Source organism: Lissotriton vulgaris, chromosome 1_1, assembly GCF_964263255.1.
Source record: "Lissotriton vulgaris chromosome 1_1, aLisVul1.2, whole genome shotgun sequence".
Lineage (NCBI taxonomy): Eukaryota > Metazoa > Chordata > Amphibia > Caudata > Salamandridae > Lissotriton > Lissotriton vulgaris.
This window is the reverse complement of record NC_141685.1, coordinates 1,037,865,892-1,037,893,318: the sequence shown is the minus strand read 5'-3', so window position 1 is coordinate 1,037,893,318 and position 27,427 is coordinate 1,037,865,892. Positions and strand designations below refer to the sequence as shown.

The following is a 27,427-nucleotide window of genomic DNA, read 5'->3' as shown; positions in this document are numbered from 1 at the left end:
GTGGCTCTGGGTGGGTGTGTGTGTGTGGCTCTGGGTGTGTGTGTGTGGCTCTGGGTGTGTGTATGTGTGGCTCTGGGTGTGTGTATGTGTGGCTCTGGGTGTATGTGTGGCTCTGGGTGTGTGTGTGGCTCTGGGTGTGTGGCTCTGGGTGTGTGTGTGTGGCTGGCTCTGGGTGTGTGTGTGCGGATGGCTCTGGATGTGTGTGTGTGGCTCTGGGTGTGTGTGGTAGTAATTGCTGTCTACTGAGCTTGTCCGTAGGGTACAATAGGTCTCACATTTGCGAGCGATTAAGCTAATGGCAATGTAAATGACAATGCCATTTATTTATCTGTTTTCAAAACCAACACATAAATACAAATTTTGTCATTTACAATGCCAATAGCTCTAACCTTTCCAAAGGCGAAACCATTGCATTGTAAATGCTTGTTTTATGATTTCACTTAATTCTACGGTTGAGATCGGCTCGCTCAAGAGCATACAGTCCTCCTCGCTGATCGTAGCTGGACTGACATAAAGTAGTCCACAAGAGCCTGAGGGCTACCTAGCTGGACTTCCGCATAGATCTTACTGAAATGAGACACAAAAAAAGTCTGCAATTTCGTCTTTATCATTCACCAGGCACCTTGTACTGGGATCTCTAATTTGTGGAACAGACTGATTGCTCTGGTGCGTTTTTGTGGACCAGGCTAGGAATTTGCCGATGTGCTGGCTCTCCTCGTAGACCCTTTTGTTCAGTAGCTTTACTCGCAGCAATTTCCTCAAGTATAAAAAAACGTTTCAACTCCTCCTTTGCCATTACTACTTCCTGATGGAGTGCCTTGACTTCTAGTTCCCCGGTTGGCCTACCCAAAAGTTCTCTCCTAGCCTGCTCCACTTCCTCCTGGAATCCATCAATCTTCAGTTTCCTCATTTTGTGAAGTTTGCCCTTATATGCCACCACCCAACCCCTAAACATGGCCTTGAAATCTTCCCACACCATAAAACCTTTTGCTGTGTTCACATTTTCCTAAAAAAAACACTTTATGAAATCTAGAGTTTCGGCAATCCATTTTCGGTCCGAGAGTAATGTTTTATCAACATGCCACCTGTAATATTTTCTCTGGGGGGGGGGGGGGGCAAGTGTATTAACAAGGAGACTAGAGAGTGATCTGAGAAAGGGTTAGAGAGAATCAGAGATTCCTCCCCCTTGCGAGTTGATTACTTATCAGCAAAAAGAATCAAACCGGGATGCTGTTTGAAATCTCGCCTGAGTAGCACGTGAACTCTGAGCTGCCTGGATGATCTACCCTCCATGGATCTAGTAAGGCAAAATCCTATTTTATAATTTGTAAAACCCTGTCTATTTGAGGTTTTAATTGCTTTTGTCCCTTCTTAGAGGTATCCAGGCCCAGATCTTGTATGAAGTTAAATCTCGTCCCATAATTATAGGCACATTCACCTGCTAGTCCTATATCTGTTTCAGGACCACGCAGTAATCTCCGTTTGGCCCATAGTAGTTAAGCAGGATGACAGCTATCCCATTAACTGCGCCTTCTATCCAAATCCACCTGGCTCTCTCACCTGTGTTGTGGTACGGGTGATAAAGGCCCCAGATCCTCTAGCACCTTTGACTTGCATCTCACTGTATCCAGAGCTACCTCTTGAGCAGACTCCACCTGTTGCATAGGTTGAACTTGATCCACTGAACCTTTTTCAAGGGGAGTCTTCCCTTTCTCTCCTGAAAGAACAGTAGCCACAAAAACAGCAGTACCGCTTTCCTGCATAACAGGGGCAGCTTCTTCAAGAACTATCTTTTCTGCTGTAGACACCTTGTCAGCCATCTGGTTAGGCTTATGGTTTCTAGAGAATACAGGGTACTCCTTGGGAGGATTATCTGGCTCTAGGATCTTGTTATCTGATGCTACAAATTGTGGCCTTCCCATCTCTTTAGTGTTAATGACTGCACTCACAGCTTGCATAATACTGGGATACCATGGTGTTGTCTCCTCTAGCGCTTTGTCCAGTTTTCCCTCTGCTTCCATTGGGGATCTAGCAGCGTCTGCCCCATTCACTCTTCCTTTGCCCCCAGCCCTTATTTGTGGAGAAGACCCTAGAGAACATGAAGTTCCAGTGGAGTCTGATAACATGGGAGCAGACTTGAGAGAAAGCAGAGCCATTTGTGAGCTCATGATACTAATTTCTCCCCTAACTTTCTGTCTGGTTCTTCCTCTCCTGGCTGCCAAAATGCGGGACTGCGCTGTTTGCCGCCAAGCTTTCTGAGTTAGCTATGGAGGGGTGGGGCTGCAGCAGGAGCTCCTGCTAGTGTTGTTGACCGTCTCAGGACCATCTGCTGCATAGCTCACAGACCAAACTCTTAATTATCTTCCTTAGACCTAGGTTGTAGCTTACTATTCCACATAGGGCACCTTGTGTCGGGGTGGGGAGCCGGTTTTGTTCTGCCCAGTACACAATGAGCAACCGTCTGCCACAAAGATGCTTACAACAAGCCAATACAAGAGACAACTGAAGAAAAGCTATGGGGCAACTTGCAGTAAGCACCTACTATAATCAGTCAAAGTATACACATGCACTGGTACTCCTGAGGAATTTATAGATCAGCACAGCTCACCATCCTGGTTAATAAGCCCAGCACTACTGTCTATTTTCTTGAAGCCTTACTCACAGCCTTGCCGTGTTGTGACTCACAGTTCCATCGCGTCTCTGTGCACCTCACAGTCTCCACTGACCCAGAGCTCTGCACCCTCGGCTCAGTATTGGAGTGCCGCAATACCACAGCCCCCCAGCTCCACCACTTATTGCTCGCTGCCCCCTGTGTCTCACCGGTTCACCGGCTCTACGCCAGCACCTCCGAACGCTGTCCAGCACCATCCATCTCTGCCTCCATATGGCGGCTTCCGCTATCTCTACGTGCTGCTATTTCCGTGGCCGGCGGCACCCCGTGCGGGGCTGACGACTTCGCGCCTCAACGTCTCCACGTCCCTAATCCAGAGATCACAAGGGACCAGAAGCAGCCTGCATCTTCCGCTGCCTCACAGCCAGACCACACCACTCTTCTTTGCAGCCCCAACGCTGATGGTGCTGCACATCGTACCCTCCGCGTGGCCCTGACGTTGATGGTGCCGCACATCGTACCCTCCCTGCGACCCGCCATGACTTCCATAGCTCGCCCCGGAAGCCGCCGAAGGAAAGAGGAAGGGGGTGGGGCGTTGTGCCTCAGCAACAGCATGTCATCAGGCTAACCTGCGGCCTCTAGTGCTAGGCTGCTGGGACGGTTCTTGATGGTTTTGCATTTGCATGAAGCTCCTGCACCCACCTAATTTACAATTGACATTTCTGGTTGACTAACAAGAAGCCAAACTAGTGGAAGCCCTTCTTTAGGAATGGGATGCGGCAGGATTTGACTTGCGCGATGTAGATTTTCAGAAGTTTCCCTTCCTTGAGAATCCCAATCCTCTTAATGTGAATACAGTAATGTTTGTTTGTATTGTGTAAATTGATGCATTCTGATTCGTCCACTCAAAGACATCTTTTTTGAAACATCTAAGGAATATAGTCAAGCCTGATTAAGCCATTTTATACCAACACTGTTGTACTTTGAGTAACTAAAACAAGAAACACAATATAATTTCTTCAGGAAAAGGGTTATGTCTAAACTATTTATCAACTGAACAGGGATTTCACACTGTAGTGCTGTAGTGATTGATCAGGCAGAAAGCCGTTAATATAGAACCAATGAATTCCGGTAACAATATTACTAGTTCTCTGAGGTAAGTTGTTCTGAGCCATGGTGTGTTGGCAGGCACAGCCTGTAAAATGTTGAAGATGGTTGGGGCAGGTAAGAGGGTGGAGGAATAAGTGAACGTAAAGGACCAGTTATATGGATAAGGTAGCGAGATGATGTGCCAGCTCACTTAATGTCCCTTTTCTTGACAGATACAAGTATAACTGGACTATTGAAGAAGCACGGAAGAACCTCCTACGCACACACACAACAGCTGTGAGTGCTCGGATGCTCTATCAGCTGGCTCAACAGGTACGCTGTTCTGGGCACTGGTGATTGGGCACAATCAAAGTCAGAAGAACAATCCTCTAGGGAAAAAGATCATACAAGACAACTAGTTATTCACATCCACTCCCAAACTTAATCAAAGTCATCCAGAGTCAACCAAACACAGAGGTGCAAGATTAATGAGCTTAAAAATCAAGTAAAAAAATTTACTTTTGTATTAAAATGTATTGAAATTGTATATATACATGGACAGCTAATCACAATGTTAAAAATAATTTAGGGCAAAATGAAGTTCACAAATATATCATTCAATTAAAAACCGTGATCATGAATAAAAACGAAAAAAAACACACATCAGCAGCGAGTGGGAAAAAGAACAAGAAAAAATATTTTCAAATCAAGAAAACATCACAGTTGTCAGACAGAAAAGAAATACATTGAAGTGCACACAATCGGAACAACCCATTTTCGTCCGATGATAGACTTGAAGTGTTGCTCTTATCACTAATCCGTGATGTATTCAAACAAACAAAGCAGCAACGCGTTTCGGTGGGTCCAATGTTCTATAACCCGCACCTTCTTCAGGAAAGCCAAAATCTTCCACACTCGTATTAGAAATTCCAGATACGGATACTGCCCTACTATGGTGCAGTTCAAAATTTCAGGCTACGTTCCTCTCCGAACACAGCTTAGTGTGATTAGTGACAAGCGCAACACGTTATGGCTATCATCTGACGAAACTGTGTTGATCCGATTGTGTGCAGTTTAATGATGTGGTGGCAGCCAATCCAATCTTCTCTTTGTAACTGTCGGATCCACGCATGCTCCGCGGTGAGATACACAAATAAATTCTGAGCCTTAATTTCTAAAAAATTTGATATTTATCCTCAGTCTCAAAAAATACACTATCTGAATAAAGCTATATCTTTGTGCCATATTTGTTGTAATTCTATACAGCCATTTTTACGGTATCACAGTTTTCCTATGGAATATTGCTTGGAATAAACGCATTTTGGGAACCTCTTTTTCTCCGGCCTGGTTAACGGAGCACCTCTTTCTAAGAAGCTGAGGTGGATGAGACAGTTTTTTTAAGAAGGGCCTTGAATATTCATCAAATGGTGCCAAAGTTAGTAGCAAACCAAAAAATCATTTTCCTGTCTAAACGTGGTCCTATTTATAACCATCCAGTGGCAGACGGCACTGGGTAAAATAAATATACACATGTGCAGTGCAAATACATATGACCGAATAATGTATGTTATTTGTAACATGCACAGAGATTCACACATTTTAGTATTAGAGCAGTACCCAACATACTTGAGAAAACACTGATCAGTGGCTCAAATATTCTTTTGTAGGATAACCTTTTCCAAAGAAAACACCACAGGCTCTGTTCACAAGATCTAGGAACTGTGATTCTATTTCACTGCTTATATCAAAACCCCTGTTCTACGATTGTTAAATAGAGCTGCTTTTAACTACAGCACATGGAAAAACAGCACAGCTTAAACCATACATGCAGATGAGCAGAGTATAATAGGCTATTTACCACCATTGCTGAGGAAGGGAAGGTGCATAAAGACCCCCAAGACACTTTACCTCTCTTGAGTCATAGACCCTCCCCCCACACAACAATGGCAACAAATGGCATAGTACACTCTGCACATCTCCATAAATGCTTCATATGTAGTATATATTGATGTTACTGATATTTTGTTTACACTGCTATTTTTATATTTCTAATTTACAGTGTGCACTGTTTCAGAAGAGGGACGAGCACAATTTAGCTTATTTATTTCAGCAGTTGAGGTAGAAAGCGACTACAATGATGTTTAGGGAGCAACATGTGTCCTTCAGGAAGTGTGCAGCGCTTCTGTTATGTAATCCTTTCTCTTTTTTTTTTTAATAAGTTTCATGATCCTTTTTTTGAAGTATTCTTGTTTTTTCTCAATGCAGGAAGCTTTCACTCCTGTTAAGTATTTCTCCATCGATCGGGTTTTCCGCAATGAGACATTGGATGCTACACACCTGGCAGAATTTCACCAGATCGAAGGCGTGGTGGCAGACTATGGGATGACCCTTGGTGACCTTATGGGCATACTGAAAGAGTTCTTCAATAAGTTAGGTAATATACCATCTGTGCTCAATGTAACTGCTTCTGTCTGACATTGGGGAGTGTATGGGTGCAGTCTTGCTGCTTTTGAGATAGTGAGAAGAGCCATCCCACGTGCTCTAGAGGAAGCTTCGAGGTTTAAGTCTGAGCACTTATAAAAGTATTGTTCATTTTCGTAAGATCAGGGTATATTAGAACCTGTTATGAATGCAGTATCCATGATAGTTTTACCTCTACAGAACCTTAAACCTATAAGTGATGTCAGCAAGTTAAAGACATGGCATTTGAAGATAAGATGCTGTCACTCACCCTATTTTGGTTGTTGCGCTTTTGAGATGGTTGGATTCATCTTAATGTTTACCTATAAAGAATGAAAGTGAAGTTTGCACTTGGATAAATTGAGAGACCCTTTTGCTGCGACACAGCATTCTAAGGACTTCTTACCTCTAGAAAAATGTCTTCCTCGATGCACAGTCTCCGAGAATCTTATGTCAAGGTAATCTAAACCGGCACAATGATTCTGGAAATGTATTGTATAGGGAACTTGATAATAAGACACACATTTGCCATGTGTTTCATATGGTCAGGAGCTGCCACTGAGTAAAAGCTTGTGGAGTCCCTAATAACTAGTGGTGCAGAGAATGTGTTCGGTTTTGTTCAGCACCCGCTGAATACTAACGTAACTTCCAGTTGCTGACTTAAGTAAACTGCAATACTATTCGAACCAGGTGGCTACTTGGGGAACTGTTGTGGCTTTGGCAGGCGAGGAAACGCCAGATGGTCTTAAGCATAACTGAACTGTGGGAACAATGTTCAAGATTGTGCGGCAGATCACACATATAAGAGCATGTCTCCTTGGTCTCCTTTATTTGGAATCATGGGCTTGACAAGAATTTGTCAGCTGAGAACCTAAAGTGTATCCCAGTATATTCTCTAGCGGATTAGCAACAACTTTCCAAAACAAACCTCAGCTTTGAGCAGTCACACCAAATATACATGGCCGTTCTCTCCTCCATCTCAATCACATCCTTCAATTTCCGACACAGGATAAATACACAAGAACTTTTATGGAATTAGATACCAAAGAACATTAGCTTGTAATATTTGTCACCATGTTGATTTGATTACCTACAGCCATACGTGATACAGTTCCACAATGTCCCCTACTCCTCAACTTCTGATTCTCTGCACAGTAAATGTTTCCATTGTGAACAGTATGCCAATTCTGCTGACTCACCTTTTCTGAGAAGTGGGTAGATTGTTGAAGGGACTTTGTTGAGGGGTAGCTTTTCCTCACAAAGTTCCTAGAGGGCATGACTTCCATGTTACTGCTTAACCCCTTCGCTGCTAGGCCTTTTCCCCTCCTGTGCTGAGCCCTTTTTTGGCAATTTGGGGTAGTGCGCGCTTAGGCCCCTGTAACTTTTTGACCACATAAGGTATCCACGCCAAATTTGCGTCCTTTTCTTCCAACATCATGTGGAATCCAAAGGTGCCCAGGGTTTCTGGATTCTCTTGGAGGGGTCCCAGAAAGTAACCAAAATATAGTGATTTTTTTGTTTTTTTCAGAAAAATTGGAAAAACGGGCTGCAAATGAAAGCCTCTGGGTTTTTCCCTAAAAACGTTATCAAAAAAGGGTTTGTGGGGCTGAAATCTCCATTTTCATAGCTTTTAGGGAATAACAGTCTTTTGTCAGAGAACCGACATTTTTCACACAGTATTGGCATTTTTCTGTGACATAGCCTATTTTTGCTATTTTTAGAGCTTTCTACCTCCTTCCAGTTAATGGTAGAAAAGAGTTTGAAAGCAATAATGGATCCTGGAATGCTGTACATTTTCGAAAAGTACACAAAATTCTGAATTCTGAAAGGGGTCATTTGTCTAAATCCATGAAGGTTTCTTTATAGAAACTAACAGTTAAATATCGAAAAAAATGAAAATTTGTTTAAAAAAACAGCCTTTTGTCTCAACGTTTTCACCTATAACTTTTTCTAATTTTGAGAACTCTTGGAAAGCAATATACCGTTATGTCCGTTAGACCTTCCTGGTTGTGGGGATATATAGGACTTGTAGTGTCACCAAGAACCCGACAAACCCAGATCCAAAAACTGAGGAGCAACTTGCAATGGTATTTTTTCATTTACCGGGTATAGAGCACTTTGTTTTGGAAAATGTATACATGGAAAAATCTGTATGAAAGTCACCTAGGTATTTCTGAATTGGGTACAAATTATAGAGTTCAGAAACAGTATATAATTGCTAATTTTCAAAATTGGGAATACTCATACTAGCATGAGAATTATTGGTCATTTTTCAAAAAAATTTTTTTTTAAACACAATGTGTTTCATTGAAAGGGAGAAATGCATGAAAGCTCAATGGGTAATAACAGTTAATTTACAAATTTGAATTACCCCAATTCTCCCGATAAAAACGGTACCTCACTTGTGTGGGTTGGCCTTGTGCCTGCGACAGGAAACGGCGAAAAATGCAACGTGCTCACACCTAAATTTTGCAGTTACAAATTGACCCTTTTTTGGCAAAGTGCCTACCTGTAGTTTTGGCACCCTAGCTCTGCCGGCATCTAGGGAAACCTTGCAAACCTATACATTTTTGAAAAGTAGACACCCAGGGGAACTCAGGGTGGGGGTGACTCCTCTGCCTACCCCCAGGTTTTGTTACCCAGAATCCCTTGCAAAGATAAGATTTTGACAAAAAAAACACATTTTCCTGACATTTCAGTGGTGGAAAGTTCTGGAATCTGCGTGGATCAACAAATTTCCACCCACCCAGCGTTCCCCCATGTCTCCCGGGAAAAATGGTACCTCACTTGCCTGGGTAGGCATAGTGGCTGCGACAGAAAACAGCGCAAAACGCAACATGGTCGCACCTCAATTTTCCTGTGAAATTTTGAGCTCTTTGGACAAAGAGACTACCTTTAGTTTTTGCGCCCTGGCTCTGCCTGCACCTAGGGAAACCTAGCAAACCTATACATTTTTGAAAAGTAGACACCCAGGGGAATTCAGGATGGGGTGACTCCTCTGCCTACCCTCAGGTTTTGTTACCCAGAATCCCTTGCAAAGCTAAGATTTTGACAAAAAAAACACATTTTCCTGATATTTCAGTGGTGGAAAGTTCTGGAATCTGCGTGGATCAACAAATTTCCACCCACCCAGCGTTCCCCCATGTCTCCCGGGAAAAATGGTACCTCACTTGCGTGGGTAGGCATAGTGGCTGCGACAAGAAACAGCGCAAAACGCAACATGGTTGCACCTCAATTTTCCAGTGAAATTTTGAGCTTTTTGGACAAAAAGACTACCTTTAGTTTTTGCGCCCTGGCTCTGCCTGCACCTAGTGAAACCTAGCAAACCTATACATTTTTGAAAAGTAGACACCCTGGGAAATTCAGGAAGGGGTGACTCCTCTGCCTATCCCCAGGTTTTGTTACCCAGAATCCCTTGCAAAGCTAAGATTTTGACCAAAAAAACACATTTTCCTGACATTTCAGTGGTGGAAAGTTCTGGAATCTGCGTGGATCAACAAATTTCCACCCACCCAGCGTTCCCCCATGTCTCCCGGGAAAAATGGTACCTCACTTGCGTGGGTAGGCATAGTGGCTGCAACAGGAAACGGTTCAAATCGTACGGTGGTGAATTTACAATAACCAATAGCAACATTACCTTTTTTTTGGGGGGGGGGGACTGAGTTTTTGGACCGGGGCTCGGCGGGCATCTTTGGAAAGTACCAAACCCAAACAGTTCTGAAAACTAGACACCCGGGGGAGTCCAGGGAGGTATGGCATGCGTGAGTCCCCCAATGTTTTCCTACCCAGAAATCCCTGCAAACCATAAATTTTGGTTAAAAAAACAGTTTTCCAAACATTTTTGCGTGGGATCTCCGTGTCGGCACAAATGTCCAACCACCCAGCGTTCCCCTTGTTCTCTCGAGTTAAATGATACCTCACTTGTGTGGGTGGGCCCAAGGCCTGTGTCTAAGGCAGTGGGGCTTAATTTGTAAAACATAAATACTACTTTTTCAAAAGTCATTTTCGGACTGTTCTGCTTTGGGGCACCCACACAAGTGAGGTATCCTTTTACTCGGGAGAACAAGGTGAACGCTGGGTGGTAGGACATTTTTGCCGACACGGAGATCCCACGCAAAAAAGTTTGGAAAAGTGATATTTTTACCTAATTTTAAGGTTTGCAAGGAGTTCTGGGTAGGAGAAGGTATACCGCCAGCTTTTGCAAGAGGGGTTACCTGGGTTTTTGGCCCCGTGCTAGACGCCCATCTAGGGAAACCTACCAAACCCACACATTTCTGAGAAGTAGACACCCGGGGGCTTCCAAGGAGGTATGGCTTGCGTGGATCCTCCAACGTTCCTTTACCCAGAATCCCTTGCAAACCTCAATTTATGTTGAAAAAATCCGTTTTTTCACACTTTTTTTGTGTGGGAAAGCGTGGCGTCACTGGGCTCACACAAATTTCCGCCCACCCAGCGTTCCCCAAGGTCTCCCGATAAAAATGGTACCTCACTTGCGTGGGTAGGCATAGTGGCTGCAACAGGAAACTGTTCAAATCGTACGGTGGTGCATTTACAATAGCCAATTGCAAAACAACCTTGATTTTGGGGGGGGGGGCACCTGAGTTTTTGGCCCGGGGCTCGGTGGTATTCTTTGGAAAGTACAAAACCCAAACAGTTCTGAAAACTAGACACCCGGGGGAGTCCAGGGAGGTATGGCATGCGTAGGTCCCCCAATGTTTTCCTACCCAGAACTCCTTGCAAACCTTAAAATTAGGTAAATATATCACTTTTCCAAACTTTTTTGCGTGGGATCTCCGTGTCGGCAAAAATGTCCTACCACCCAGCGTTCACCTTGTTCTCCCGAGTAAAAGGATACCTCACTTGTGTGGGTGCCCCAAAGCAGAACAGTCCGAAAATGACTTTTGAAAAAGTAGTATTTATGTTTTACAAATTAAGCCCCACTGCCTTACACACAAGTGAGGTATCATTTAACTCGGGAGAACAAGGGGAACGCTGGGTGGTTGGACATTTGTGCCGACACGGAGATCCCACGCAAAAATGTTTGGAAAACTGTTTTTTTAACCAAAATTTATGGTTTGCAGGGATTTCTGGGTAGGAAAACATTGGGGGACTCACGCATGCCATACCTCCCTGGACTCCCCCGGGTGTCTAGTTTTCAGAACTGTTTGGGTTTGGTACTTTCCAAAGATGCCCGCTGAGCCCCGGTCCAAAAACTCAGTCCCCCCCCCCCCCCAAAAAAGGTAATGTTGCTATTGGTTATTGTAAATTCACAACCGTACGATTTGAACCGTTTCCTGTCGCAGCCACTATGCCTACCCACGCAAGTGAGGTACCATTTTTTCCGGGAGACCTGGGGGAACGCTGGGAGGGAGGAAATTTGGGTGAGCCCAGTGATGGCACGCTTTCCAACACAAACATTGCTGAAAAAATTGTTTTTTTTAACTAATATTGAGGTTTGCAGGGGATTCTGGGTAAAGGAACGTTGGAGGATCCACACAAGCCATAGCTCCTTGAAAGCACCTAGGTGTCTACAATTCAAAAATGTATGGTTTTGGTAGGTTTCCCTAGTAGCCCATCAATTCCAAACACATACACACATACTGGTTGGATTTGGCACGAGGGCAAGTGATGGTTCAGTATATAAAAACATTAACAAGAGATTTCCCAAAAAAGAAATGCACTGTCAATTACATGGACAAAGAAACTGAACCAATTACTTGCAGCTCGTGAGCTGTAAAGCCAGCGTCAAGGCACCAACCGCTTTACAGGCCATTCACACTGCTTTCATACCTAAAACAAAGAAAAACAATCACACCACCATGCACAAAAGGAACACATCACAACATTTACAAAAAAAAAAAAAAGAGCACCCGTACTGAAAAATATAAAAATTAAAAAAAAACAGCAAACAAATCCTCAAACACACACACTGGTTGGATTTAGCACGAGGGTGAGTGAAGGTTCAGCATATACAATTCAATTAGCAAGCAAATTCACAAATAATGAAATGCACTGCTAATAATTGAGAGAACGAGAAACTGAACCATTGACTCACAGCTCGTGAGCTGTAAAGCCACGACAAGGCACCAACCTCTTTACAGGCCATTCACACACCTTTCATACATGTGACACATACAAAACATTCACACCGCCAGCCGCAGGCCCTTCACATCAAAACACTCACACCAGCAGACAGCGCCATTCAAGGGCCCATCACATTCACACGCCCACATTCCAGACACAGCAAATACACAAATTGATGGACTGGGTGGAGTGGCACTCAGCTAGCACTGTGTGTAGTGACCATCAGAAAGTAAATACTCACACACCGCCAGCCAAGCGCAAGTCTACCAACACCACCAACCAAGCACTTGTCCACACTCACCGCCAGCCAAGCACCTAACCTTGCACACAAACACCAAAGCACCATCCATTCACACCGCCAGCCGAGCACCAATCCTTGCACACAACCAGCAAAGCTCCATGCACTCACACCGACAGCCAAGCACCTAACCATGCACTCCGCCAGCCAAGCAAAAATCCACGCACCCCCCCAAGCACAACTCCAATCCATGCACTATGCCAGACAAGCACCAGTTCACGCACACCACCAGCCAAGCGCCATCCACTCACACCACCAGCCAAGCACCTAACCATGCACTCCGCCAGCCAAGCAAAAATCCACGCACCCCCCAAGCACAACTCCAACCCATGCACTATGCCAGCCAAGCACCAGACCACGCACACCACCAGCCAAGCGCCATCCACTCACACCACCAGCCAAGCACCTAACCATGCACTCCGCCAGCCAAGCAAAAATCCACTCACCCCCCCAGCACAACTCAAATCCATGCACTATGCCAGCCAAGCACCAGACTACGCACACCACCAGCCAAACGCCAGTCCACGCACACAGACAATCCAAGCATAATGCAGCACACACCACCATCGAAATTAGATTTTTTTAAAGAAATACCACAAATCAAATGATGAAACCTACAAATCTGCTAACACAAAGTCAAAAACTAAATGCTGTGCACCAATGCACACCTTAAAGCAGACTAAAAATATTACAGAATACAGACCAGACAGTACACTTACAAGCTCAATGAAACTCCCAAAACTTCTTTTGTGTGTGGTACGATTTAAAACAAGCTGGCACACACAATCCAGGTTTTGAAGGACAGTCAGGGCAGTACAAACGAGACTCCCTCCGCACTTCTCTTCGCCAACAGACTCTACATCTTTTAGTGGGATTGTCTTTTGCAGTTGTGGGAGGAATGTATTCTGGAAAGTGGCGATCTTTCAGTCTGGCAACTTCCTCCACCACTCCAAATCTTGGGACACTTGCCTGTTCCACTAGTACAAGGCTGCCTATTATAGTCTCCTGAAACTTAACAAAAGGCATCTTTACCTCAGGACAAGATTTCTGGAACACAACGAAAGCATTAAAGGATGCCAAGTGGAAAAGATGAATAGCCAACTTCTTGTACCAAATGTAAGACTTTCGTAGAGCAGCATAAGGTTCCAACCTCTGATCTACTCTGTCAACACCACCCATGTACTTATTGTACTGTAAAATGCACACAGGTTTACGCACTTCAGCACGCTCACCCCGAACAGGCAGAGCTTCAGTGCTTTCATCATGGATTGTAGTCAGCATGTACACATCTCTCCTGTCACAAAACTTCACAGCTAGAAGCTTACCACATCGCAATGCAGTAGACTGTCCCCGCACAAGCCTTTTGCAAACAAGTTCAATAGGGAAACCTTTCCGGTTACTGCGCATCGTGCCACAAGCAACAGTGCCCACTTTGGCCAATTCCTTGAACAAACGCACACTAGTGTAGAAGTTATCTACATATAAATGGTGGCCTTTGTTAAATAATCGTCTGCCTAGTTCCCACACAATTTTCTCAGTCACTCCAAAAGTGGACGGACAAGCAGAAGTGTTAATGCTGGAATCCTTACCGGTGTACACCCTGAAATTATAAACGTATCCAGTCTCACTGTCACACAGCATATACAGTTTGATTCCATAGCGTGCCCTCTTACTAGGAATGTATTGCCTAAAAACCAAGCGGCCCTTGAACAATACCAAAGACTCATCCACAGCTATTTGTTTTCCAGGAGCAAAGATCTCAGAAAAACGATCAACAAAGTGATCAAGGACAGGCCGAATCTTAAAAAGACGGTCACAATCAGGGTGATCACGTGGCAACGCTAAATCATTATCGACGAAATGCATCATGCGAAGAAGAAGCATATACCGATCACGAGTCATAACTGCTGGAAATATAGATGTTGCCATCAAGGGACTAGTGGACCAATAAGAAGACATTGATGGCTTCCTTAGCAAGCCCGTCAAAAAAATTAATCCCAAAAACTTCTTCATCTCTTCAACATATGTGGGAGACCAATAGGTAGCTCTAGAATGGGGCTTAAGGCTGGCACTGTGGTCCCTCAAATACTGCTCTGCATACAAATTAGTTTGCTCCACAATCTCTTGCAAAAACTCATCGTCAAAAAACAATTGAAAAAATTGAATTGGCAGAAAATTGTCAGTATTCACTCTACACCCTGGAACACCAGTGAAGTCTGGCAATTCAGGCTGCACCATGCCAGGGGCAACCCAGACGTCATCACTAATATCGGAAGAAGAAGCCACCCTAGCCTGCAGCCCAGCTGCCTCTTGCTGCACTACATCAACGGGAACACTAGCATCCCCAGCTGCCTCTTGCATCTCAACATCAACAGAGGAACTCGCCTCCCCAGATGCCACTTGCTGCTCAACAACAACAGAAAGACTAGCAGCACCAGATGCCTCATGCTGCTCTACAACAGGAAGACTAGCAGCACCAGATGCCTCATGCTGCTCTACAACAGGAAGACTAGCAGCACCAGATAACCCTTGGCGAACAACAGCAATGTGAAGCTTTTTGGGCGCAGCCTTTACCACACTTGCCTCTTCCCGACGAGAAAGTAAGCGAAACCTTAAGGACCTAGGCAGCCGCTCAGATGGCTCTTGCCTCTCTACCGGCACATCAATGTCCCTCTCTACCACAGGCACTTCATCAGCACTAGAAGAATCATCATCCGATGAAGAAGATACCATGCGAAGAGAAAACTCACTGCCTGAATCTTCTGCAAATTCCTCATGCTCCGAATCGGAGTCAGTGTCTGGACCATGCTCAGAGGAAGTCTCAAAAAGCAAACTAACAACGTGCTGAGCAGTCATTCTGCGAGCAGCCATTATCCTTACTATGCAAGAAGACTACACACACAAGTGAACAACAAGCTACACTGTGCAAAGTACGAAGTAAACAAGGTAGAGTCTTCACGCAAAGAACAACACACTTTAAAAACAATTCAAATCTAACAAAATATAACAACACTCACCAGCACCTACTCTGCTGAAACACAGCAAAAAGAAAGGAAATCCCACTAGAAAGAAAAAAAAGTATAGATTAGACAAAGTACACATCAAGCAGCAATACAAAAAAAAGTTAACAATCAAGAACCACAAAGCCACACAAACAGCAATAACTAGACTTTTCAAAAAAACACATTCATCTAGGGAAAGTAGTACAACATTTTTTTACTTACCAAGCACATGCAACTACACAAGCTGCAAAACCAGCAGTAACTGAACCACAACCTACACCAATAGCAACAGCAAAAGCCTGGATCAAAAACAAAGAGGAAATAAAAAAATTAATACTACATTTCACAAACTACATAACAAATAAACAAACAACACACAAATTTACCCACAAAATCACATCCACACAGATGGGCCATCAAAAAGGGGGGGGGGGGGGGGGGCAGAAAATCTAAGTTAAAAATCCAACCCACCAGGAAGCGACCCTTGCAAAAGGGGTCACTTCCTACAATCTAAAATGAAATCCCTGGTGCTAGTGGGGGCATTTCCACCGCACAAACGCAATGCTGTGCGCAACCGTGAGGCTGGAAAGAGACATCAGGAGAGAGGAAAATCACTTGCCTCTCCCCTGATGCCTCTTTGCGGCCCCACACCCCCAAGACTCTCAAAAATAAATTAACACCTCCAGGCGCAGGAAGCAAATGGCTTCCTGACCACCTGGGAATCCCTGAAGATGTTGCACATGCTGTGCGCGCTGACGTCATCAGGGATTATCATGGGGAGGGGGGCAACAGAATTACTGTGGATAACAGTGATGCTGGACAGAGGCACTTGCATCCTTCACTTTCACAAGCTACATCCAAAAACAACTCCTATCACCAGGAGCTCCTTTCACCCCATCTGGTGCTCTCATCTGTCTGTGACCATTCATACACATAAGAGGCATGTGAACACGCACAGAAGACCCCCGTTTGGCCCCGCCCACCAACTAGCGGAGTGCACCATCTTCCCTAAATTTACCCACTATGATGGACAGCTTACTCAAGGAACCTGTGCACACATCGGTGCGATGGCATAGTAACTCACACGGTCACTGGAGACAAAGCAAGCGCTCGAGTTGCAGCACAAATTCAGGAAAACATTCATCAGCCCAAAAACATTTGTGACCTTCCCACTATGATGGACAGCTCACACAAGGGACCCCTGCGCACATATGTGTGATTGCATAGTAAAGCACACTTGGACACTGCAGACAAAGATGGCGCTCGAGTTGCAGCACAAATTCAGGAAAACAATCATCAGCCCAAAAACATTTGTGAGCTTCCCACTATGATGGACAGCTCACTCAAGGGACCCCTGCGCACATCTGTGTGATTGCATAGTAACGCACACATGGACACTGGAGACAAAGATGGCGCTCGAGTTGCAGCACAAATTCAGGAAAACAATCATCAGCCCAAAAACATTTGTGAGCTTCCCACTATGATGGACAGCTCACTCAAGGGACCCCTGCGCACATCTGTGTGATTGTCTCCAGTGTCCATGTGTGCGTTACTATGCAATCACACAGATGTGCGCAGGGGTCCCTTGAGTGAGCTGTCCATCATAGTGGGAAGCTCACAAATGTTTTTGGGCTGATGATTGTTTTCCTGAATTTGTGCTGCAACTCGAGCGCCATCTTTGTCTCCAGTGTCCATGTGTGCGTTACTATGCAAAGATGGCGCTCGAGTTGCAGCACAAATTCAGGAAAACAATCATCAGCCCAAAAACATTTGTGAGCTTCCCACTATGATGGACAGCTCACTCAAGGGACCCCTGCGCACATCTGTGTGATTGCATAGTAACGCACACATGGACACTGGAGACAAAGATGGCGCTCTAGTTGCAGCACAAATTCAGAAACACATTCATCACTATGATGGACAGCTCACTCAAGGGACCCCTTCGCACATCGCAGCGATGGCATAGTAACACACACATGGACACTGAAGACAAAGCATGTGTTAAAATTGCAGCACAAATACAAATAAACATTCATCAGCCCAAAAACACTAGTGAGCTTTGCCTAGGCAGGACAGGTGTGTTATTTAGCCACTTCTGATAAACACATAAGTATACTTTATACATATATATACTTTACTATATGCCCTCAAAGCTTTACCAAGGGAGTAATTGTAAAAAAAAAACAAGAAAGTGGCCAGGATGCAACCATGCCTCACTCCTCTGCTCACCTTTAAAATTAGCACTGTAATTGTATTTTTTAAATGTCCCCCATCAGCATTTTTTTAACCAAAAACGGCTAACACAAAACATCAGATGCTCAAACAGTTCAAATTTTATGTTCCCCCAAAAAGGGGAGCGACCCTTCCCCAAGGGGCCGCTCCCCAAACAACGAAATTGCACAAAAAATCAAAAAATAAAAAAATACCTAGCATTCCAGCTGCACGATCGCACGATCGTGCAGCAGGAATGCTCAAAAGTGGCATCGAGGGAAAGGAAAAGCCTTTCCTTTCCCTCGATGCAAGTTTCAGGACAATCCCCCCCGCCCCCGCCGCAAAACTAACCTGTTTACCAACGACGCGCAGGAAGCAAATGGCTTCCCTGCGCGTCGGTAAACAAAAGGCAACCTCCGGTGACGTCAGCGCGCCTCGCGCGCTGACGTCATTGATGACGCGGGCGGGGAGGGCGGGGGGAGGCAGGGGAAGGTCTTCCCCTGCCATCCCCGCAGAAACGAACGAAATCGGGCAGACTCGGGGAGAGCGCTGGCGCTTCCCCCGAGGGTGGGGCTCATGACGAGCTGGGCTCGTCATCAGTGTTTGAGGAGGCTACACCATGATGAGCCCAGCTCGTCATCAGCCCCGAAGGGGTTAATTTTTTGATGGGAGCGTTACCCATTACTTGATCTGACAACATGCCAGTCTGTCTGACTGTCCAGTTTAAATTTACATCTGCACTTGTCAAATGTTTTTATCTTCTTCGTGCTATCCACACCTACCAAAGGAACTACCTATTCTCTCAGGCATGAATTCTTAGTTAAAATAGTGTTTGAGTTAAAGGGAGAGACCGATGTCATCCATTTAAAGGTAACCTCTACTGAAATTCCTGTGTTAGAGACTGAAAGTAGTGGTACCTTTGTACAGGTTGTCTGTGCTTGAGGGTTTGGGCAACCACATGAAATCCCAAATTGTTGTTTCATCCATTACCTCATCCACATAGACCGATTTTTGCCCGTTCTCCATCTGGTGCAAGCCAGGAGCACTATCAAGTATACAGCCTTGTAATATCTCTAGATGTCAGGAATTGCCCTTCCTCCCCAAGATCAGTGTACCACCATGACTTTTTATGAGTCTTGTCTTCCCACTAGCCCAGATAAAATAATAAATGTTCGATTGTAGGACCATAATAGCAGCCTGATGTGAAAATATTGGTATAGCTTGAAAACATTAAAGTAGTCTGGGGAATACATTCATTTTAATGATTTATTTCCTGCTTGACAAATAAAGCCTTTCGCCAAGTTCGATCATTGTGTGTGTTTTTTTTCAGTTTGAGCCGTTTAGGCTTGAGTAACATCAACAAAAGGGTTATTGTGTTTACCGCAGGTATCGAATAGAATGAAAGGGAGGTTGTCACTCGGATGCTTCTAGGTGCTGTAACAAGGCATGTTAGGGCGTATCTATGTTAGTAAGGGTGAATAGCACATGATTTATGAATAAAATAACTTTGTGTTGTGCATTTCCTAGCTGGATGGTTCTATTGTTTTGCCTAATATTAGCTGCTATGGATTTTGTTGCAAGAGCGTAAAACCTTGAGGATAGAGGGCATCCCTGCCTTGTCCACTCATCCAGGTAGATTTAATCTAATATCTTGCAATTAAACAATATTCCCACCCTGGGTACTTCGTAGATGACAAAGACATAGCTTCGGTACTTTGTCCCAAATCTTATTTTGTCAAAGATCTCCTTCAGGAGACGTCGCCTTACCTGGTCAAATGCTTTTCAGCGTCTAGGGTCAACGGCCTCAAGTATCTCCATGAGCACAACTTTCTCAGTCAAATATGTTGCTGTTCTGATGTTTTTATGGGTCTCTTACTCGTGTACAAGCCATGACTGGCCTGAATCCCAATGCTGGCAACAGCTGTTCCAGGATAATTGGTAGCATTCAGATAATGATCCTCACATCTATGTTCATAAGCTCAGTAGTCCTGTGGAAATTACAGTGTTTGTATCTTTAGCTTTTAAATCGAGGATTAATTCACCAGTATCCTCGTTGGTTGATTCCTACTGATTCTGTGAAGCAATTAATAAACAGCAGCAAGTGGGCTGCCAATTTCCTAGCAAAGATAAACCTCCCCATAGAATATGGCCTATTAGATATTGCATGCTGTCCTCAATGGAAATCCGTAGCCACATTGTCAGGCCATCCCAACCCATAAACAAGATTACATGAGTTACCATGAAAATGGTCAGGCCCCTTGCCTTTGTAGATGGAAGATTCTCTTTAGCTGGTGGGCTGAAAGTTTAGCTATATCTTTTAGCAAACTTCTCTCTACTTTGTGCCTACCTCTGTTCCTATTGGATAGATTTAATCTTTGCCTTACACCTTTCTAAAGCGAGGCGGAACACCTGCGCAGAAGTCAACTGTGAGAAGTTGGCCTAGCATATGCTGTCTACTATTCTAGTGGGCACCTTGCACCAGTCCAAATGACCCTTATTGATGGTAGGTTTAAAGACAACCTATATAGAAAGCTATCCTAGCTGTAGCTGTGGAGAGAAGCCTTCAGGCTAAGTTTTGAAGGAATGTAAAGCAGCTTGTCATAATCTCATGAATGACCAAATGAAAGGAGAACCACACCAGGTATATATATAAAATATATGTATTTATTCTAAACATATCCCTCTAGTCTCTTTATGAGGCTATAGGCAAAAGTACAGACAGTAAACTTATTTAGCACACATTAAATAAGCACAATATACGTTGAGCCCTAGGGAGGTACCAAACCATATTTTAAGAAAGAACCACCCAAGTTAGTGAAACGGGGACCCACGGGGGACGCTTGCAGTGTCTAAACACAGCCGCGAATCACCATTAACTTCTATGGGGAAAGTCGTGGTTGGAAAATTACAGATTAAGGACACTAGGAAGAGGACTTGGAGAAAACCCCTTTAGAACTAGGCAGTTCTAGAGTCAATACCCACGGAAGCACCGGAGTACTCGAGTTACCTCACCCAAGTAAGCCTGTGCATAGGTGTCTTTTGATGTCGGGTTTTGTCGTTGTTTTCAATGGCGATCTGCTGCAAAGTGCTACTGGTGACCAAGTCGAAAGTGTCTGGATGCACCCAAGGGTGGATCGGAGATCTGAAGAACATGAAAGCAGAGGGGACAGAGTCTGGGTCACTTGGCAGTGACCAGGATGGCGATGAGTGGATGCCCACGGATGTCGGGTGCTTTCAGACGAAGAAGGAGAAGTTTGACTCTTCAGCCACGAGGCCAAGGAGGCGGCGACGACGACCAGGTGCTGGATTGGAGCTATCTCACGAAGGATGTCGAGTGCTGCGGTGTCAGTATCCGGATCGGATCCGATTGGACCCAACAAGCCTTGGAAACCGCAACCCGCGCAGAAAGCATGATTGGCTTAGTTGCAGACCAGCAAGGTCTGAGGGACTCGCCCTTTGGAGGGGAGTCGGGGCACATCTGGAGCAACCAGGAAAGCCCAAGAAACAGAAGAGTTACCTTCGTGGGGACCCACCAGTCAACGGACCAGGGATCGCGAAGGAGCCTCGAGCAGAAATGCTAGAAGCGGGCCCGCGGAACACTCGTGGAGGTTAGGCCCACAATCTTTGGTGCACATGGTGCTCGAGGCTTGGACTACAAGTAGCCCAATGCACTACTTCGGGAGAGCTTTGTAAGTCGATGCAGTTGCAAATGTGCACGGTGTCCAGGAGTTGCGGTTCCATGTCACTCGTGATGGCTGCGGGTCTAATCTTTGCTGGGATCTCATGTCCCCCTCTGAGAAGTCTGGAAGTCAGTGTCCTGAGTCACAAATCCTTCGGGATCCGGCGGGAGCCTTTGAAATGCAGACCAGCAAGATGCTTAGTTGGTGCCTGTTTGAACAGGGGGATCACTCCTTGACCCCAAGGGAGATTCTTCCGTCTTCTAGTCGAAATAGAATGTCGAAGTTCCAGAATATATGTTGCAGAGTTTCGTCCAGGTGTAATCTGAAGTCCTAAGGACTGGGTTCCTATACTTATACTAAGTTTAGGGGTTGGACTTACTCTAGGGAACCCACATATGGGAGGATCAGGGTAGAGGGGTGGTTACACCCATTCCCTTTGTCCAGTTTCGCGCCAGGTCAGGAGCTGAGTGCCCCTGCAACCGGTTTGAACTGGGGTATGCACAGGGACAACAAGTGTGCCCCCAGCACTGTCTGAAAAGCATTCTATGAATGCACTCGCCCAGCCCCAATACACTAAAGCCTGTCTGGGAGGTGGTTACACCTCCCTGTGACAGGAAACCTATTGTCCCGGCCTCCCCTGCCGGAGTTTCGTCCAGCAGCAGGAGGTCAGACTCGTGTCTGTGGCTGCAGCATCCATTTTGTAATACTGGGGCTCGTTTAAACTATTACCAGTTAGGTTAGTGTGTACATGTCTTCTCCCTCTAGAAGGGTGGAATTCTACCCCTGCCGACTGGCGGGGGGGGGGGGGGGGGGGTAGGATTCCAAAGTGTTTGACACCAAACACGTTTCCATGCAGCCCTTCCAAAGTTAGCAGGTTATAATGCACTTAAGAGTATATGGTCTGGCTGCATCACAGAACAGCATCAGAGAATAGATTCCGAAAGTTGCAGAGGGGTCCTGCTCATGCATGGGCACCCTCTCACACAAAACCAAGCACTCTGCCTTCAGGATTGATAAGGCCTGCCATAGGATTGACTTGTAGGTTTATATGTGTGAGTGATTAAAGGTAGATATAGGTAGCCTATATCTTAGTAAGGGGTGCATGCACCACCTTACCCATGCTGCTGTAGCAGACCTGTGGTGCCATTTTGGAAGGCTTCCCAGAGGTGGCATAATACATGCTTCAGCCCCTGGTAGGCCTCTGGGGTACCTATGCCCTTAGTACCTAAGGTACCATATACTAGGGACTCACAAGGGTAACCCAGTAACCAATCTGGAGTGTACCTGGAGTACATGCAATCAATTTAGAGAGGAAGCAGCTAGGCTGGGGTCCTGGATAGCAGGGCCCCAGCCAGACTAAAGTCGAAAAACAGTGAAACACCAGCAAAAAGTGAAGGTAACCATAGTAAGCAGATCCTACTCTCCTAAATCACCATTCTCTGCCTCCCTCATATATTTGGTGATCTGTTCTCCTGATGTACACATTTGTCTGCATGCGGGCAGAGGTCAGACACCTCCGTACAGTGCACTGCTGTTTTTTTCTTCTTCTATTCTGCACTTGCGGTTTACTAAGCCTCTGGTAGCAGTTCATCTGCCAATACCAAGATCACTTTCTTTGGCGGTTATTCCTTGGTGCTTCACCTGTTCCTGTGGGCTTGAGAGTGTCAGTGGACCAGTTATCGGGCAATATTTTATTGCACAGTTTCTGCTTCTGTACAGTAGCGCCCCTGGGGTTTACAACCAAAGATCTACTCAGGGTCCCCGATGAGTGGGATCTAGCTGGAATGTCCCAAGTCTTCGAGTACCCCAGCGCTGATCTTTGTGCAGACGCCTTCACTGTGGCAGGCTACCAGTCCCCTTTCATAAAAAGCCAATTGACACGGTTTCAGGATTGGGAGTGGGGCGTGGGGGTGTTGTCTCTAGTGCTATACCCAGAAGCTATCACACCAGGCAGGTTATCCTCAAATATGAGAGGAGCGTGGTATCTGTTTAATTGGTAGATCACCACTAGAGATGTGGATCCTGCAAAAGCGTGAGATGCAAGAGCAAACACCCGTGAGATACAAATTTTGGTTGAGATGCTAGCAAGGACCTGAGTTGATGCAAATCATTTTGTTCTAGCAGCTAATCACCAACCTGCAAGTATCTTAAACTAATGGGGCGGAGCACAAGGAGGAGATTCCTTAGGGTTTCTTTTGCAGTTCTTGATACACTCTCTCTTAGGACTTGGGGAGTTTTCCGGAAACGATGACCACACACTTTTGGGTGACAGAATTTCCACCTCTGCCTCTGTGCCATGGGTAGCATTGAAGTCCAAATGGCTTCTGGCCCTGAACGATGCCTTCATACTCGTCTCTAAATGAGGACTACTGGTGGTAGGTGAATGCTGATCATTTGTCCAGCCAGGCTGCCGATGACTAGTGTGGTGTGGTCCGCTGACTCATATTCTGAAGCCTTCTTTTGTCGTCATGCCTCTCAAATGGCCGGAGTGTGACATTTCAGAGGGTTCCCTGAGTGTGTACTACACTAGCTTCCTGGGAACCAATCATGGACGCATATAAATGTCAAGGAGTTCGGGGAAAAAGACAAAGAGGGAGCTGTGCTCAAAACGGTGCCAGACAATATCTAAATGTTATGCTCTGGTTTGAATGTCACCCAGTGCTTTAATAGACCTGTGTCATCTTCACAATAGGTGAACCCAAGTTATCAAAAGGCAGGTGGGGAGTGAGAAAGGAATTGACCTTAGCGCTTCTCCAAAAGCAACGCTTAAAGTATTCAGGATAACATGACTTAAGGCACGAACATAGAGATTGCCTGTTACAGAGAGCCTGGGTCTTAGACAAGGTAGGTTTTGAAATGAAAGGTGGGAGACCTAGGACTTTATTATTAATACCTTGAACGGTAGATAAGCCACAATATGACACCCTCTCTGTCTTTTATCATTCAGTTAATGTTTACCATAAAAAACCTACAGAAAATAAGTGAAAACTCTTCCCTGTTGCGTATATCCTTATGTTGATGACCCATAGATGCTGGAAAAGTGCAGGTCATTAGATGAAGATAGCTGCATTTGCATCAAAGAGATAGATTTACAGGTAACCTTTACAGAATAAAACGAGCAGTGTTAATGCATCTGGGTCACCTATTTAATTAATAAACAGCTGTTTTCATCAATCATTGTCTGTAAGAAGGAAAGAGCTCCCTGACAGATAACACAGGAGTGGATAGGATATGGCACAGCGCCAGAGCTGCTGACTCGAGGTCTGTGGATCCCGGTTCGAGTCTCCACAGTTCCCTGCAACTTTCTGTAATTTGATGCAAATCACTTAATCTCTACGGGTGATAAATTGTTATAAAAATATGCTGCAAGAGTAAAAGGCAAAACTGAAAATATAGTTCCACTGAAGCTTTTTTTAACAGTATTTCGGCGGTGGGAAACTGATAAGATAAGCAGAAAGGAACAAACATTGGCAAATGCAGGAAAATATGCTACAGTCAATAGAAATGGAGGAAAGGTAAGTAGCACGCACAGGAACCAATAAGAAGCCAGGAAGGGAGACGAGGCAGTATGTAAGTCCTTTATAAGTTTATAATAAAAAACAACAGGCGAAACCTAAAAAGGATGACATTACAGCTATTCGGTCTACACTTATCAGAGCTCCCGCCTTTTCCCCACTCTAATTTTATAAAAGAAGGATATGGTCAGCCTCATTCAATGCCCTTGGCAGTGAAAAAGCCTAGTGGACTCCACTGATTTAAAAAGTGTTATTGAAGAAGTGCATAGTCTCTTAATATCCAAACTATTTCTGGCAGCCCAAGAGAAGGGCCTGTCTAACAATTTACCACTTTGTTTTTGATAGGGATCACGAAGCTACGTTTCAAGCCTGCGTACAATCCTTACACTGAGCCCAGCATGGAGGTGTTCAGCTACCATGAAGGTAAGGCTTACTGTAACAAGACCACAGCTACTCTTGGCTAATGTGGGTGAGCACGGAAGAAAAGTGATGGTGGACAGCCTTTTAGAATGTTGCGGTGCAAGAGTGGTAGGTGACAGCAGTCTGCCATCCAGGGTTAGATGAAGGAGTTGAAAAGATTTTATGCTTTGTTACTCCTGAAACGAAAAAGTTCAGACTTTGATGTGTATTTGTACGTGTTTTTGTGTGTGTGTGCTAAACTGAGTTTTTTCCCCAACCTTCGCAAAAGTCCATGGAAGACTTCAGAGTTTTTAATTTGAACAGATCTACTTGAGAATAGTGACTCCTTGTGAAAGTGTATGTACCACATTCCTCTTTTAACATTAACAAAATGGTCTGGATAAAACACACCTCTCAGCAAAACAGTGAAGGTCAATTTTTACTGTGCAGTACCGCTGTCCGTTAAGAAGCTTTGTGAAATGTTAAACTTGCAGACAAAAATGATGCATGGATTTTCCAGTTTGGCTGTGTTTGGTTAGAGTGGAAAATTATTTAACTGTGCTGTGAAAATGAAAAACGCCGATTTTTGCACATCCTTCTTTTTATCTGCACCTTTTGTACAGTTTGTGTAAGTCTAAGAAAATCAATGTTCCTCATAATCCGACGCCACTCTTAGAAATACTTTGGAAAATTTCACCCAGATCCTGGGCAAAAGCAGGAGGTTTGGTTGTGTTCTGTTTTGTGCACTTGCAATGTGTTTTCATTGTGTTGTTCTGGAGCCCTTTGGGAGTCTGGGTGTTTTTTGAGATTTTCGTTGCTTAGACCGTGGGCTGTTGACATTGCGTTTGGTTGCAATCAATATGGTTTAGCTGCGAGGTATCTTGGAGAGTGGCCAACAAGGTCAGAGCTGACTGATATATTGTTTACTGATGGGGTACACTGGCTAGTGGCTGTCTACATTTAGTTACAGATCTCTGTGGAGGATTATGTACTTGGGAAGGTGGGCTTGAGGATATTGTCGTTTGTTTAGATCTACTCGGTGTATGTTTGTTCAGTGCAGGTGATTGAGTTTGGATGAATGAAGCAAATGGGAGCAATGTGTCCATGCGGTATGCAGTTTACGGAGTGCAAAAGGAGTGCCTTTCGAATTCCAAGGTGCTAGGACTTAACCCTAGTTTAGATACTTGAGTACACCGATTCCACAGTGACCTCTGCCCAAAATGCACCCAACCGCAGTGGGTGGCCGTTTATTGATGTACAATTAGAGCTAACTTAATGACAGAAATAAACGCAAACAATAGAACTTAAATAGTCCGTTTAGGAGCAGTTACCTTAAATAATAAACGCAGGAAAGAAAAAAGCGAGTCAGAATGCAAGTTGAAGATCTGTCTATGTTAAAAAGTAGCCTTTTTCAGTATGATTGATTTCCGGGAAATGTAGTGCAATGATTTTGATGTATCTGTATCATGAAAGTCTCAGGGTTGATTTTTAGTAATCTAGCTCAAACGCTTAGTGTGCCTGCAACAGATGTTTGTGTGCAACCTGCTGGTCACAGTATCTAATCATGTAGCGCCATCTTAGCCTTTCTTGTCAGCGCTTTTTTGATAATTGCGAGTAAGCAAACGACAAAGGATACATGGACACAGTGATCATGTAGTGAGAAAGCAAGCAAATTGGCACATTTTTGCTGAACCATCGGCATCCTCCTTTTTCATATTAGGTAGTCATTTAAGAGACCTGTGCCTTGTCTCTTTTACATGCCCATATTCATCTGGTTGTTTGACTGAATGTACTGGCCAAGATTTTCAATGATCACAGTGCTTGTTTAGTTTTGACGTGGCTATCTGCCCGCTGATCCACCCTAGATAATCGGACAGAGTGGTATGAGTGGACAGAGTGGTATGCCAGCAGTGCTGTTAAGCCCTTAAATAAAATTTTGTGTTTTTTGTCTAGTACTAATTATCAGATTTTTCCTAGCATTTACAAGAACGGCATGCTGAAGAGTGTTTCTAAGTATCCTTACAAAAAGCTATTTCGTCTGTCAAAAAGGCCTAAGATTATCACCTAGTTTTTCTTTC

The 27,427-nt window shown here is 44.7% G+C and overlaps 1 protein-coding gene across 1 annotated transcript in view; it reads left to right on the top strand.

Moving 5' to 3' along the window:
* FARSA (phenylalanyl-tRNA synthetase subunit alpha) overlaps nt 1–27,427 on the top strand; it is a 97,239-nt gene that overhangs the window by 58,833 nt on the left and 10,979 nt on the right. Inside the window, exons 9-11 of the mRNA XM_086962212.1 lie at nt 3,934–4,033; nt 5,966–6,134; nt 25,296–25,373. Coding sequence (XP_086818338.1) covers nt 3,934–4,033; nt 5,966–6,134; nt 25,296–25,373 — 347 coding nt within the window. The remainder of the gene's footprint in view (nt 1–3,933; nt 4,034–5,965; nt 6,135–25,295; nt 25,374–27,427) is intronic.